At 36.5% G+C, this 13741-nt stretch overlaps 1 protein-coding gene across 12 annotated transcripts in view; it reads right to left on the minus strand.

Annotated features, from left to right (window-relative positions):
- The window catches only part of CUNH8orf34 (chromosome unknown C8orf34 homolog), a 418284-nt gene that overhangs the window by 267702 nt on the left and 136841 nt on the right, over nt 1–13741 (minus strand). For all 12 annotated transcript variants that reach the window (XM_048782941.1, XM_048782947.1, XM_048782946.1 and 9 more), the window contains one exon: nt 2606–2634. In XM_048782941.1, coding sequence (XP_048638898.1) covers nt 2606–2634 — 29 coding nt within the window. The remainder of the gene's footprint in view (nt 1–2605; nt 2635–13741) is intronic.

The following is a 13741-nucleotide window of genomic DNA, read 5'->3' on the forward strand; positions in this document are numbered from 1 at the left end:
GGTGAATTGGAATGTGAGAATAAAAGAGCAATGTTTTATAAAGGTTAAGAAGAATACATCTTTAATGAAACCTCAAAAACATGAAGGGAAGATTAAAAGAAAGGGTCTGTAATTACTTTCCTTATTACATTGAAGACACAGGGGCCAGGCCAACACAAACCGCAAAACACTCTGATTGACTGTTTCTTGGCAGCTGCCTGAGCTTCACTTCTGCCTATTCAGGAAAGTTCTGGACTATGAGCTTCATGGTCACCAGGGGGTGCTATAGGACAGTTTCTCCCACTTAGCCAAGGGCGCTCTCCAGGCAAGCAAAGATTGGTGGCCATAGCCCTGGCACCCTTGAAAATCAAATGCAAGAAGAGTAGGATCAAGTTTTATTTTTATTTTTTGCACTGACCTAAATATTTTTCAGTAACAGTGTTATTTATGATAACTGTCAGCATCCTCAATAAAAGTGAAAATAAATGTGCAAAGAAATTTTAGGAATTTCCATAAAGTTTTCAAAAATAGAAATATTATGTAAGTAAATGAAAACTGACAGTGTCTTTCAATTCCATTAAATGGACACTTTCCTGACCTAAGGCTGAGAAGAAAGAGAGCGTGAGGGGAAGGATATGTCCTGAGGATGGTACTTAACCAAGTGTTAGGGTATTCACAACTTACCCGGTGAGAGTTACATCCATGTCAGCACAAGGAATAATAAATGTTGTTTTTTTTTTTTTTCTCACCGAAAATGGTACAGACACCAATGCCACCACAAGTCAGAGAACAGGGCAAAGGGGAGAAAAGAACCAAGAAGAGGAACAACCCCATACAGGGTACAGTCAGCCAGGGTTTTGCAGATTATATTGGAAAAAGTAAATGAATTTAGAAGTGATGATGATTATATGTAGTACTTAAAATGAACATAGTTCACAAATGCAAGGCATAGAAATCTTAAGTTTTTGAAAATTGTAAGGGAGGTCGTGGCATAAGGACACTAACAGGGTAAAACAACGAGGGACATACAGAGCAGGGCAGGAATTGCTGAAGAAATCCAGATCACACCTGTCCCTCATCACCCAGGCTATTCTATATAGTCAAGATCTAGTTTTGTATGGCACTAGTACAGATAGAAACCAAACTAGTCTTAAAACATTATGATGATTTATTACATTATCTGAATATATTAATGTTTATGCCTATATCTTATTCATTTTTTAGTGAGTCAGAAATGCATTTTTATGGTGCAAAATTCAACGGGTATATTCCTATTTCAGGTAGAATACAAACTTTATTTATTGTTTCTGTTAATACAATTTTTATATTGTAGGTTATTTTAAAGTGTCATGATTCAAATGATTCCAATTTTGTACAATAGTTTCTATCATGTTCTTTCAATCTATCTATCTAGGCACCAAGCCAGATTTCAATATAGTTTTTGTTTAGAGAGATATCTAAACAGATAGTCATCAAATATTGATGATGACTATATTTCTAAGTGCTTCTCCCTTTTCTAACTATATTTCTGATGCCTGATTTTTTTATCCAAAAAATTATAACAGACTGAATACAGAAACAAATAAGGAAATTCAACAGTTTTCTGCACAGCCAGATCTTAAAGAGGTTTCCAAAAACATGAACAAGATAACTTTCTCAATAATTATTTTGCATTGGAAAATAAAGCATTTTCGTACATACATGTTATTCGTGTTAAAGTACTGGTTTTAGTCATTACTTCTTCTAAAATGATATAAGCATGTGAAATTTTTACCAGTTTTAATTTCTAACATGGAAAATATTGGTGGATATAATAATCAGCATAATTCAAAGCTGTTTGGGATCCTTCCACAATTTATATAAGGGGTCCTGACACTAAAAAAAAAAAAATTAAAAAATTGGAAACTTCTATCCCAGTGAATCAAATCTCCCTCACAAAGTATCAACTCATAAAAACATACTTAACAGAGAATTCAAACAAATGATCCTACAGAGAACTCTTATGTTATCCACCACCTGACAAATTTGGTCTTTCCCTAGGTTTTTCCAATTTTGGTAAGCATCACCTCAGTTTACCTCCTTCATGATTTCCTGAATCTAGGAATCATCTTTGACTAATTTTTCTGCAACTCCCACAGTCAATCCATTGGTGGTGCTACTGACACTGGTGTGAAAACACATTCTTAATCAAACCTCTCCCAGCAACTTCACAACTACCACTGTTCAAACCATCATATTGTCTCGGCATATTAGAAAACTGAAAACAAGCGACTGAACTTAATGACTGAGTGAGTGTCTATGTCATCGTCGTCGTCGTCATCATCATCATCATCATCATCATTTATATACAGCCCAAATCCAAACAATTAACATAATAAAATGTTGCTAGTTTTCATTTTTAATGCAGTTACTTAGTGGTTCTGTTCTCTCTAACCAAATTTCAAAGGCCTTAACTCCAAAGAACAGGTAATACATATTCATAAGAGAATCTATATAACTTTGAAAGATTTAAAATGTTAACACTTAAATTATGTTTTAACATTTTTATGTTTTAACTTTAATTTAGATAGCAGATTAAAACAGAAATCACACATTTTCTTTTCATTAGGTATGTAGTTCAACTTACCTTATCAAGTTCATCTGAAATTGCAATACCTGGGATTCAAAAGAGATTTGTAGAAAAAAAATATTTTAGAAGCAATCTTCAACAACCCAACATTACAAGCAAAAACAACACTTCATCTGTAAAACTAGTGTATCTCCCAACTTAAATTTTCTTTTCATTTGTTCTTCAAAATAATGCAGCACATACTGTCTACTAATGAAAACAAACTAGGGATTGAATTCAACTATGACAGCCATGAAATGCTGAAACAGGGCAAGCAAGTTATGCAAGGACAACAAACAAGTACCCCATCTCTTAGAGGTTGGTATAGGCAGAGCAAACTGGCAGAACAACTGTGGAACCACCTTTACGTTATGGTGACAATAGAGTATACTACTTATTCTGTTACAATTTTGTTTCTTAAGAACTGATTTACTCTGTAACATTGGTCTACCAGTCTGTTTTGGTGCCAATACCATGCTGTTTTTGTTACTACTGCTCTGTAGTATGGTTTAAGGTCTGGTATAGTGATGCCACCTGCTTTACTCTTCCTGCTAAGGATTGCTTTAGCTATTCTGGGTCTCTTATTTTTCCAGATGAATTTCATGATTGCTTTTCCATTTCTAGGAGGAATATCATTGGAATTTTGATTGGAATTGCATTAAATCTGTATAGTGCTTTTGAAAGTATGGTTATTTTGATACTATTAATTATGCCTATCCAAGAGCAAGGTAGATCTTTCCCAGAGACTAACCCACAAAATTACAATTATGTTATATTAGACAAAGGTGCCAAAAACATGCATTGGAGAAATTTGTCTTCAACAAATGGTGCTGGGAAAACTGGAAATTCAAATACAACAAAATGAAATTAAACCCCTATCACTGGCCATGCACAAGACTCAACTCAAAATGAATCAAGGACCCAGGAATAAAACCAGAGACTCTGTGTCTAATAGAAGAAAAAGTAGGCCCTAATCTTTATCACGAGGGATTAGGCCCCAACTTCCTTAATAAGACTCCTGTGATGCAAGAATTAAAATCAAGAATCAATAAATGGGACGGACTCAAACTAAAAAGTTTCTTTGCAGCAAAAGAAACAATCTGTGAGGTGAATAGAGAGCCTACATCTTGGGAACAAATCTTTACCCCTCACATATCAGATAGAGCACTAATCTCTAGGGTATATAAAGAACTCAAAAAGTTAACACCAAAAAACAAATAACCCAATTAATAAATAAGCCTAGGACCTGAACAGACACTTCTCAGAAGATGATACACAATCAATCAACAAATATATGAAAAAATGTTCATCATCACTAGCACTTAGAGATATGCAAATCAAAACTATTCTAAGATTCCATCTCACTCCAGTCAGAATGGCAACTATTATGAACACAAACAACAATAATTGTTGGCAAGAATGTAACAGAAAAGGTACACTCATACGTTGCTGGTGGGACTGCAAATTGGTGCAGCCAATATGGAAAGAAGTATGGAGATTCCTTGGAAAATTGGGAATGGAACCACCATTTGACCCAGCTATCCCTCTCCTCGGTCTATACCCAAAGGACTTAAAAACAACATACTACAGGGACACATCCACATCAATGTTTATAGAAGCACAATTCACAATAGCTTAATTGTGGAACCAACCTAGATGCCCTTCAATAGATGAATGGATAAAAAAAAAATTGGCATATATTCACAATGGAATATTACTCAGCAGTAAAAGAGAATTTATTGATTTTATTCATGGCATTTGCAGGTAAATGGATGGAGTTAGAGAAGAAAATGCTAAGTGAAGTTAGCCAATCCTAAATAACCAAATGCTGAATGTTTTCTTTGATATAAGGAGGCTGATTCATAGTGGAATAAGGAGCAGAAGCATGGGAGGAACAGATGAACTCTAGATGGGGCAGAGGGCTTGGAGGGGATGGGAGGGGACATGGGGTTATAAATGATGGTGGAATGTGATGATCATTATTATCTAAAGTACATGTATGAAGACACAAATTGGTGTGAATATACTTTGTATACAACCAGAGATATGAAAAATTGTGCTCTATATGTGTAATCACAATTTTAGACCTATCAACACATCTGCAGATCGCCAAGACTTTGCTACACTCACACACAGGTCACTCAGTTGCTATCTACCCACTTCACAATGCCATGCTGGGCTCCCCCAACCTCACCAGACACCCTGGTGCTGAAAGCAGACTACCGCCATCTTGGCTCAACATTATCACCATATTAGGCAGGGGCAGTTCCCAGATTGGATCTCTAGGGGCCCGTGAATTTTCATAGAAATCACCAGTGCTGCAACCACTTGCCCAGAAATCAGAGCCTCTGGGCTCAAGTAAGTCTCAGGACTCTAGACCCAAAGCCCACAGTTCTAGCCCACTTGCAGCTCACAAGTGGCTTAGCAGAAACACCTATTAGCACTTCTGCAGAATTCCAGACTGCACTCTGCTCCCATGCAGATCACTTGGCTTCTACCTATTCCTACCTTGGAAGCCCAAGGCCATCGCCCAGCTACCCCCACATCACCAGACACCCCAGCGCTGGAAGCAGACCAATTGCATCTTGGAAAACTTTCCTCGCCATTTTGTGGTGGGCGTGGCTATCAGATCAGATTGCCATTTGAGCAGGTACCTGATTTCCAATTCCTACCCCTTCCTCAACAGCATTAACTTGGCACAGTGGCCACCCAACACAAGAACAGCTCTCAGTTGGACAGGACTGCAGTGCGAATAGGGTGCCGCCCGCCTGGTGTGAGCCTTGGGGTGAGAGGTTGTGCAGTTGAGACCTGATAAATAAGAAAGAGGAGAGGACTAAAGTTTGGAGCATAACAGAGAGATCAGGATTTGGGAAATCTCCAGGCAAGAGAAGGAGATGACACTGGGGGCTCAAGTCAGATGAGTGGTCACAAAAAAAGACCCATGAGGCGCTATTTCCTGCTGGAACTGGTGAGCAGAACTCCCTGCTTCCAGATGCTCCACAACAGGTCCAGTCTTCTCACCCTGATTTCCTACACCATCCTGAGGGCAGAGACACCTACTGGATGAGACAATCCCACCTACTGGATGAGAAGAGAAAGAAACGGATCTCTAATAAGAATATCTTTTTTTTTCTCTTCTTCTTTCTCTTCTACACTTCTATTCTCTGGCCGTCACATCCCCAACCTATGTAAAACCAAGAACTTTGCATGAAATAGGACTTTGAGGACTAAGTCACCTGAGTAATATAATATAGAGGAATTGCATAAGCCCCATTTTTCTTTTTCTTCTCTCTATTTTTTCTTTCTTTCTTTTCCTTTTTTTTCTCTTCTTCATTCACCCTCAAAATTATACTATTTAAACATCCTGTATTTTTCTAAAAACATATGTGTGTTTGTTTTATGACTCTACTGTCTTCCCATGTAATTGTCTACCCCAAATTACCTCCTATCTATTTTCCTGCTACTAACCCTCTTCACTAGATTTCTCCTTCACATATCCTAAGATATATTAACTCTATACCCTCATATTTTCTCCCCTCAATATTTAGTCTCATGTTTGACTCCCAGTTCATTGTCCACCACCAGAAACTGTAAACCTTTTTTTTTTAAAACTCCTGATTATATTTTAATAATAACTGAATCCAACATTTCTGGACATTGAGACTAAACTGTAAATGTCTTAATAACAACAATTGGTTCATAGGTGATGTATTGTTGATATTGGGATCTGTTAACATTGTCCTTCCCCACAGAGGAGAGATCTTGGAACCGTACAAGAGCACTACAAATCCATAGGGTAAAAACAATAACACACCAGATCCACAGAGCTGGAAAGAAAGAAACGCGAGCAACATGAAAAGACAAGGGTAGAAAATACCACAAACAAATCAAGACAACACATCATTAAAAGCATTGGCAGCTATTGCAGAAAAAAGACAGAGAAAGATTTCAAGATATACATGGTTAAAATGTTTTGGGATCTCAAAGAAGACATAAGAGAACAAATACAGGCAGTGAAAGATCACTTTGACAATGAGCTACATAAACAAATCCAAGAAGCAAAAGATTACCTCAACAGAGAGATAGAGGTTCTACATAATAAAACAAACAAAAATCCTGTAAATTAAAGAAATAATAAACCAAATTAAAAACTCAAATGAAAGTATCACCAACAGAGTAGACCACTTAGAAGACAGGACGTCAGACAATGAATATAAAATAAATCATCTTGAAAAGAACATAGACTACACAGTGAAAATGATAAGAAACCACAAGCAGAACATTCAAGAAATATGGGATAGCCTAAAAAGACCAACTTTAAGAGTTATTGGGATAGAGGAAGGCATAGAGGTCCAAATCAAAGGAATGAACAATCTATTCAACAAAATAATATCAAAAAACTTTCCAAACATGAAGAATGAATTGGAAATCCAAATTCAAGAAGACTACAGTACGCTAAATGTACAAAATCACAATAGACCCACACCAAGGCACATTATATTGAAAATGTCCAACATACAGAATAAGGAGAGAATTTTAAAAGCCACAAGAGAAAGGAATCAGATTACATATAAGGGAAAATCAATCAGGATAATGGCAGACTTTTCAACACAGATCCTGAAAGCCAGAAGATCCTTGAGCAACATATATCAAGCTCTGAAAGATAATAAGTGCCAACCAAGAATCTTGCAACCAGCAAAATTCAGCTTTAGATTTGAAGATGAAATAAAAACCTACCACAATAAACAAAATTAAAAGAATTCATAGATAGAAAACTGGTACTAGAAAACATCCTTGGCAAAATATTTCATGAAGAGGAAATGAAAAAGAACAATGAAAATCAGCAGAGGAAGGTAGTATACTAAAGAAAAACCTAATCAAAGAGGAAAACGAATTCAAGTAAAATAACAAAAATAAACAAATATGGCTGGAAATAAAAACCATGTCTCAATAGTAACCCTAAATGTTAATGGTTTAAACTCTCCAATCAAAAGGCATAGACTAGCAGATTGGAGGAAAAAAAAAAAAAAGATCCAACAATATGCTGCCTCCAGGAGACACATCTGATAGGAAAAGACATACATGACTGATGGTGAAAGATTGGGAAAAATCATACCACTCACATGGACTATGGAAGCAAGCAGGGGTTTCCACTACTCATATCAAATAAAGTAGACTTCAAGCCAAGGTTAATCAAAAGGGATAAAAATGGACATTACATACTGCTCAAGGGAACCATACACCAACAAGACATAACAATCATAAATATATATGCCCCAAATAATGGTGCAGCTATGTTCATCAAACAAACTCTTCTCAAGTTCAAGAGTCAAATTGACCACAACACAATAATCTTGAGTGAATTTAACACACCTCTCTCACCACTGGATAGATCTTCCAAAAAAAAGTTGAATTAAAAAACTATAGAACTTAATAACACAACCAATAACTTAGACTTAACTGACATATATAGAATATTTCAACCTGCATTAAGCAGATACACTTTCTTCTCAGTAGCACATGGTTCCTTCTCTAAAATAGAACATATATTATGCCACAAAGCTACTCTTAGCAAATACAAAAAATTAGAGATACTACCATGCATTTTATCAGATCATAATGGAATGAAATTGGAAATCAATGACAAAATAAAAAATATAAAAATTTCTCCCAACACCTGGAGACTAAACAATACGCTACTTAGTGAACAATGGGTCACAAAATACATCAAGGAGGAGATTAAAAATTCTTAGAGGTAAATGAGAATATAGACACAACATCGAAATCTCTGGGACACTATCAAAGCAGTACTAAGAGGAAAATTCATTGCATGGAGTTCATTCCTTAAAAGAAGAAAAAGTCAACAAATAAATGACCTCACACTACATCTCAAAGCCCTAGGAAAAAAAGAACAAACCAGCAGCAAAAGCAGTAGAAGGCAAGAAATAATTAAAATTAGAGATGAAATCGAAATAAAAGAAACAACTGAAAAAATTGACTAAATAAAAAGTGGGTTCTTTGGAAAAATAAATAAAATTGACAGACCCTTAGCCATGCTAATAAAGAGAAGGAGAGAGAGATATCAAATTACCGAATACATGATGAAAAAGGTAATATCACAATAGACACTACAGAAATACAGAAGATAATTAGAAGTTATTTTAAAATCTTATCACATCAATAGACTTAAAGATAAGAATCATATGATCATCTCAATAAATATAAAAAAGCATTTAATAAAATACAGCACCCCTTTATGTTCAAAACACTAGAAAAACTAGGCATAACAGGAACATATCTCAACATCATAAAGGCTATCTACGCTAAGCCTCAGGCCAACATCATTCTAAATGGAGAAAAATTGAAGGCATTCCTTCTAAAAACTGGAACAAGGCAGGGATGCCCTCTTTCAACATAGTTCTTGAAACACTGGCCAGAGCAATTAGACAGATGAAAGAAATCAAAGGGATATGTATAGGAAGAGAGGAACTTAAATTAGCACTATTTGCTGACAATATATTCCTATACCTAGAAGACCCAAAAAATTCCACCAGAAAACTTCTAGAACTAGTAAATGAATTCAGCAAAGTAGCAGGATATAAAATCAATACCCATAAATCAAAGGCATTTCTGTATATCAGTGACAAAGCCTCTGAGAAGAAAATGAGGAAAATACCCCATTCACAATACTCTCAAAAAAAAAAAAAAAAAAAAAACTTGGGAATCGACTTTATGAAAGAGGTGAAAGATCTATACAATGAAAACTACAGAACCCTAAAGAGACAAGTCAAAGACCTAAGAAGATGGAAAGATCTACCTTGCTCTTAAATAGGCAGAATTAATATTATCAAAATGACCATTATACCAAAAGCACTACACAGATTTAATGCAATTCCAATCAAAATTCCAATGGCATTCCTCAATGAAACAGAAAAGACAATCATGGAATTCATCTGGGAAAATAAGAGACCCAGAATAGCTAAAGCAATCCTTAGCAGGAAGAGAAAATTAGGTGGCATTGCTATTACCAGACCTTAAACTATATTACAGGGCAATAGTAACAAGAAGAGCATGGTATTGGCACTAAAACAGACTGGTAGACCAATGGTACATAGTAGAGGACACGGAGACTAACCCACAAAACTACAATTATCTTATATTAGACAAAGGTGCCAAAAACAAGACAGCATCTTCAACAAATGGTTCTGGGAAAACTAGACGTCCATATGCAACAAAATGAAATTAAACCTCTATCTCTCACCATGCACAAAACTTAACTCAAAATGGATCAAGGACCTAGGTATTAAACCAGAGTCCCTGCGTCTAATAAAAGAAAAAATAGGCCCTAATCTTCATCATGTGGGATTACACCCCAACTTCCTTAATAGGACTCTATAGTGCAAGAATTAAAACCAAGAATCAATAAATGGGATGGGCACAAACTAAAAAGTTTCTGTTCAGCAAAAGAAATAATCTGTGAGGTGAACAGAGAGTCTACATCCTGGGAGCAAATCTTTACCCCTCACACATCAGATAGAGCACTAGTCTCTAGAGTATATAAAAAACTCAAAAAGCAACAAATATATGAAAAAATGCTCAACATCTCTAGCAACCAGAGAAATGCAAATCAAAACTACTCTGAGATTTCATCTCACTCCAGTCAGAATGGCAGCTATTATGAAGACAAGCAACAATAAGTGTTGGAGAGGATGTAGGGGAAAAGGTACACTCACACACTGCTGGTGGGACTGCAAATTGGTGCAGCCAATATGGAAAGCAGTATGGAGATTCCTTGGAAAACTTGGAATGGACCACCATTTGATCCAGCTATCCCTCTCCTTGGAGTATACCCAAAGGACTTAAAAACAGCATTCTACAGGGACACAGCCACATCAATGTTTATAGCAGCACAATTCACAATAGCTAAACTTTGGAATCAACCTACATGCCCTTCGATGGATGAATGGATAAAAAAATAATGTGACATATATACACAATGGAATATTACTCAGCATTAAAAGAGAATAAAATCATGGCATTTGCAGGTAAATGGATGACATTGGAGAAGATAATGCTAACTGAAGTTAGCCAATCCCCAAAAAACAAATGCCTAATGTTTTCTCTGATATACGGAGGCTGACTCATAGTGGGGTAGAGAGGGGGAACATGAGAGGAATAGACAAATTCTAGATAGGGAAGAGGGGAGGCAGGGAAAGGGAGGAGGAAAAAAATTGTAATGCATTTTGCTGTCATATATAAGTAAAAAAAGAATTGATTTGTATTAAGGCAGGATAGTAGTGGAGGATTATAAATTTTAATTTCTTTATTTCATTTATGAGGAAAAAGACTCTAGAGGATTTAAGATCCTTGGAGTGACAGCTTCTTCAGCCAATGAACAAATGCTTTGTCCTCACAAGCTCTCCTTGCCACTATGCACATACACTGCCCACTTACTAGTCTGACTTGTGTCTTTATCATTCCTCCAAAATTATTCAGTCAGTAAAGCATCTTAGTCCTTAATTGATTTATCTGGGGTAAGAGACTCTGGTAACCCCATATTCTTTCTTGAAATGCTACCCTCTCTTTTCTGCCATTGTCTCTTTCATAAGAGTCCTCTTTTGTGAGTAAGGGGGATCCTTTCCTAAAATACCAACTACTCTGTGCCAAAATGCATTTTTTCTCATTTAATGTCCTTCACCCTAGTAATCCAACCCACACTGTTGACACACTTATTTCTCTACATGTTGAGGAGCAGCAAATCTTCATTGCCAGAACAGACCTCTTCCTGAGATGGTTGCTGAATCCCTGTGGGCATTTCAGTCTCAACATGTCAGACTAAAGACATCTTCCATGTCCCACTCACTCTCCTTCTGTTGCTCTGCTTTTTTGTTTCAGACAATTGTTTGCCTAGCGCTGAATACGGGGACTGTGGCTGGGCACTGGAGCAGGTGTGGCCAGCCCTCAGGTTGGGGTAGCAAGCAGGAAGAGCTGGTGTCAAACTCCAGTGGGGCATGGGTCTAGGGATAAGGAAGAGCTCAAGTTCGCAATCCAAGGGAACAAAGAAAATAACAGAATTCGAAACTGAAATTAATTTCACTGTGAAGAGTAAGAAAGAATGAGCTGTGGCCCAGGCCTGTAATCCCCGTAGCTTGGGAGGCCAAGGCAAGAGGATCATGAGTTCAAAGCCAGCCTTAGCAACAGCAAGGCTCTAACCAACTCAGTGAGACCCTGTCTCTAAATAAAATACAAAATAGGGCTGGGGATGTGCCTCAGTGGTTGAGGTCCCCTTAGTTCAATCCCTGGTATTAAAAAAAAAAGAGCTGAGTTGGAAAAGAAAGCCTGAAAATTGTCTCAAGAAAACAAACCTAAGTCAAGAGTCTATTTCAGGTTCAGACTCCCCGCCCACTTAGACACCTGCAGAATCTCTGCAGAGGATGCAGAGGACGCTTTTGCCAATTCCTAGAGTTCTCACCACACTAGTGAGCTAGAGATCCAAATACACACAAAGCAGAAAAAAAAAATATCTTCTGCTTCCTCTCAGAAAATGACACCATTCATCCCCTTGTAGACACATCTAGAAACACAGGCATATTTGAGAGAATTTTTCATAGCAATAAATCTGTGTAATTCTTATTTGGTAAAAGATACTGGTAATTAAGATTTTTTATGTGTCCCTACACTAAAAGAGAGTCTAGTTCTCAATTCAGAAACTGGCGGTGACCTGAGCTTAACATTTTTCAAGGACTTGCTGAATCATGAAGGCAGATCCTTCAAGAAATTCAAGGAGAAAAGACTTCATGGAGGGCTAGCATCCAACCTGGGTCCTATCACCATTATATGTGCAGTGGAGGAGAACTCAGATATGAAGGTACCACGGTTGGGGAGGAGGGAGGAAGAGGCATAATACATAAGAGACCCCAGAGCTTCCTGGGCAAAAAAAAAAAAAAAAACATTTCCAAAGGCATAACATAAATTGCATATCTATGAGTGTTTGGTTTTTTAAAAATGCAGAAAATGACAAATGGTCATTGTTCATAACTAAGATTTCCAGAAAATATAAGAACTTAGGTATCCCAAATAGTTTATGTCACAGTCTACAGAAGATCTGAAATAAATTATTCTAGTTTATAAAAGAATACACATTTTATATTCTTATATTAACATCTTGTATAATTCTATAAAAAATATTCCTTTCTAATAAGAATTCAAGATTAAGACTGAATATTGTATTTAAATATAAATATTTGAAGGAAATCTATTTTAGAGAGAGAGTAGATAATGTTAAATAAGATTCTCCTTCGGAATGTCATAAAGCTTAGCTATCTGGAATTAAATAAACCATTGTTCAATTGTCTACGATTTTTGAAACTCTCTTGATTTTTTTTTTCACTTGCTGCACTAATGCCCTTGAACTTGACAAAAATGAGTTTTCTCATCCAATTTTTAGAAAGCTATCAGTTGATCTTTGAATTTCTTTTTCACCTCAGATTTATGAATCCATTATTCACAAAGATAGCAGCAATATATCACTTAGAATGTAGCCAAGAACTGGCAAGTAATTAAAAAAAATGTGAGTAGTCAAAATGTGTGTCACATAGTACTCTTCTCAATTTTAGCAAGCACCATGAGCTGTTTTTCATGGCTGAAATTTTTCAGCAGTGGGGAATGGAGATGGAGAGAAATGCTGCTCTGAAGATATATTTCAGTATAAGAAAGGATGTGCCCCACAATAAAACTCAAACTAGCTAACTGGAAAATTTGGTTTGGAGAAAGAATTATGCCTCTAATTATTCCAAGTGGTTGGTCTGACCATATTTTGTTCAGATATCTATTATCATATTTTCCTAACAATCACATGTTTTGATGACTTTGCTTCAGAAATTATCCAAATAAATCTTCATTCTACTACATAGAATCCTTCCAGCTTTGTATTATTGATGTCAAACCGCCTAGGATATTTTTCACTTTTTCATTTCATTTTTAATCAAAGCTTACACCGATTAAAAGTTGTTGGGACGAGGGAGAGAACATGGCGGCGAGAGGGGAGGCAGCGCTTTCAGTACCTCCTCAACAACGGGGTCAGAGAGACGCATGGATATGCTTAGATACGACCTGCTGAGAAACTCCTAGCAAAATTCCACTAAAGAGAGATCG

Source organism: Marmota marmota, unplaced genomic scaffold, assembly GCF_001458135.2.
Source record: "Marmota marmota marmota unplaced genomic scaffold, marMar, whole genome shotgun sequence".
Taxonomy (NCBI): Eukaryota; Metazoa; Chordata; class Mammalia; order Rodentia; family Sciuridae; genus Marmota; species Marmota marmota.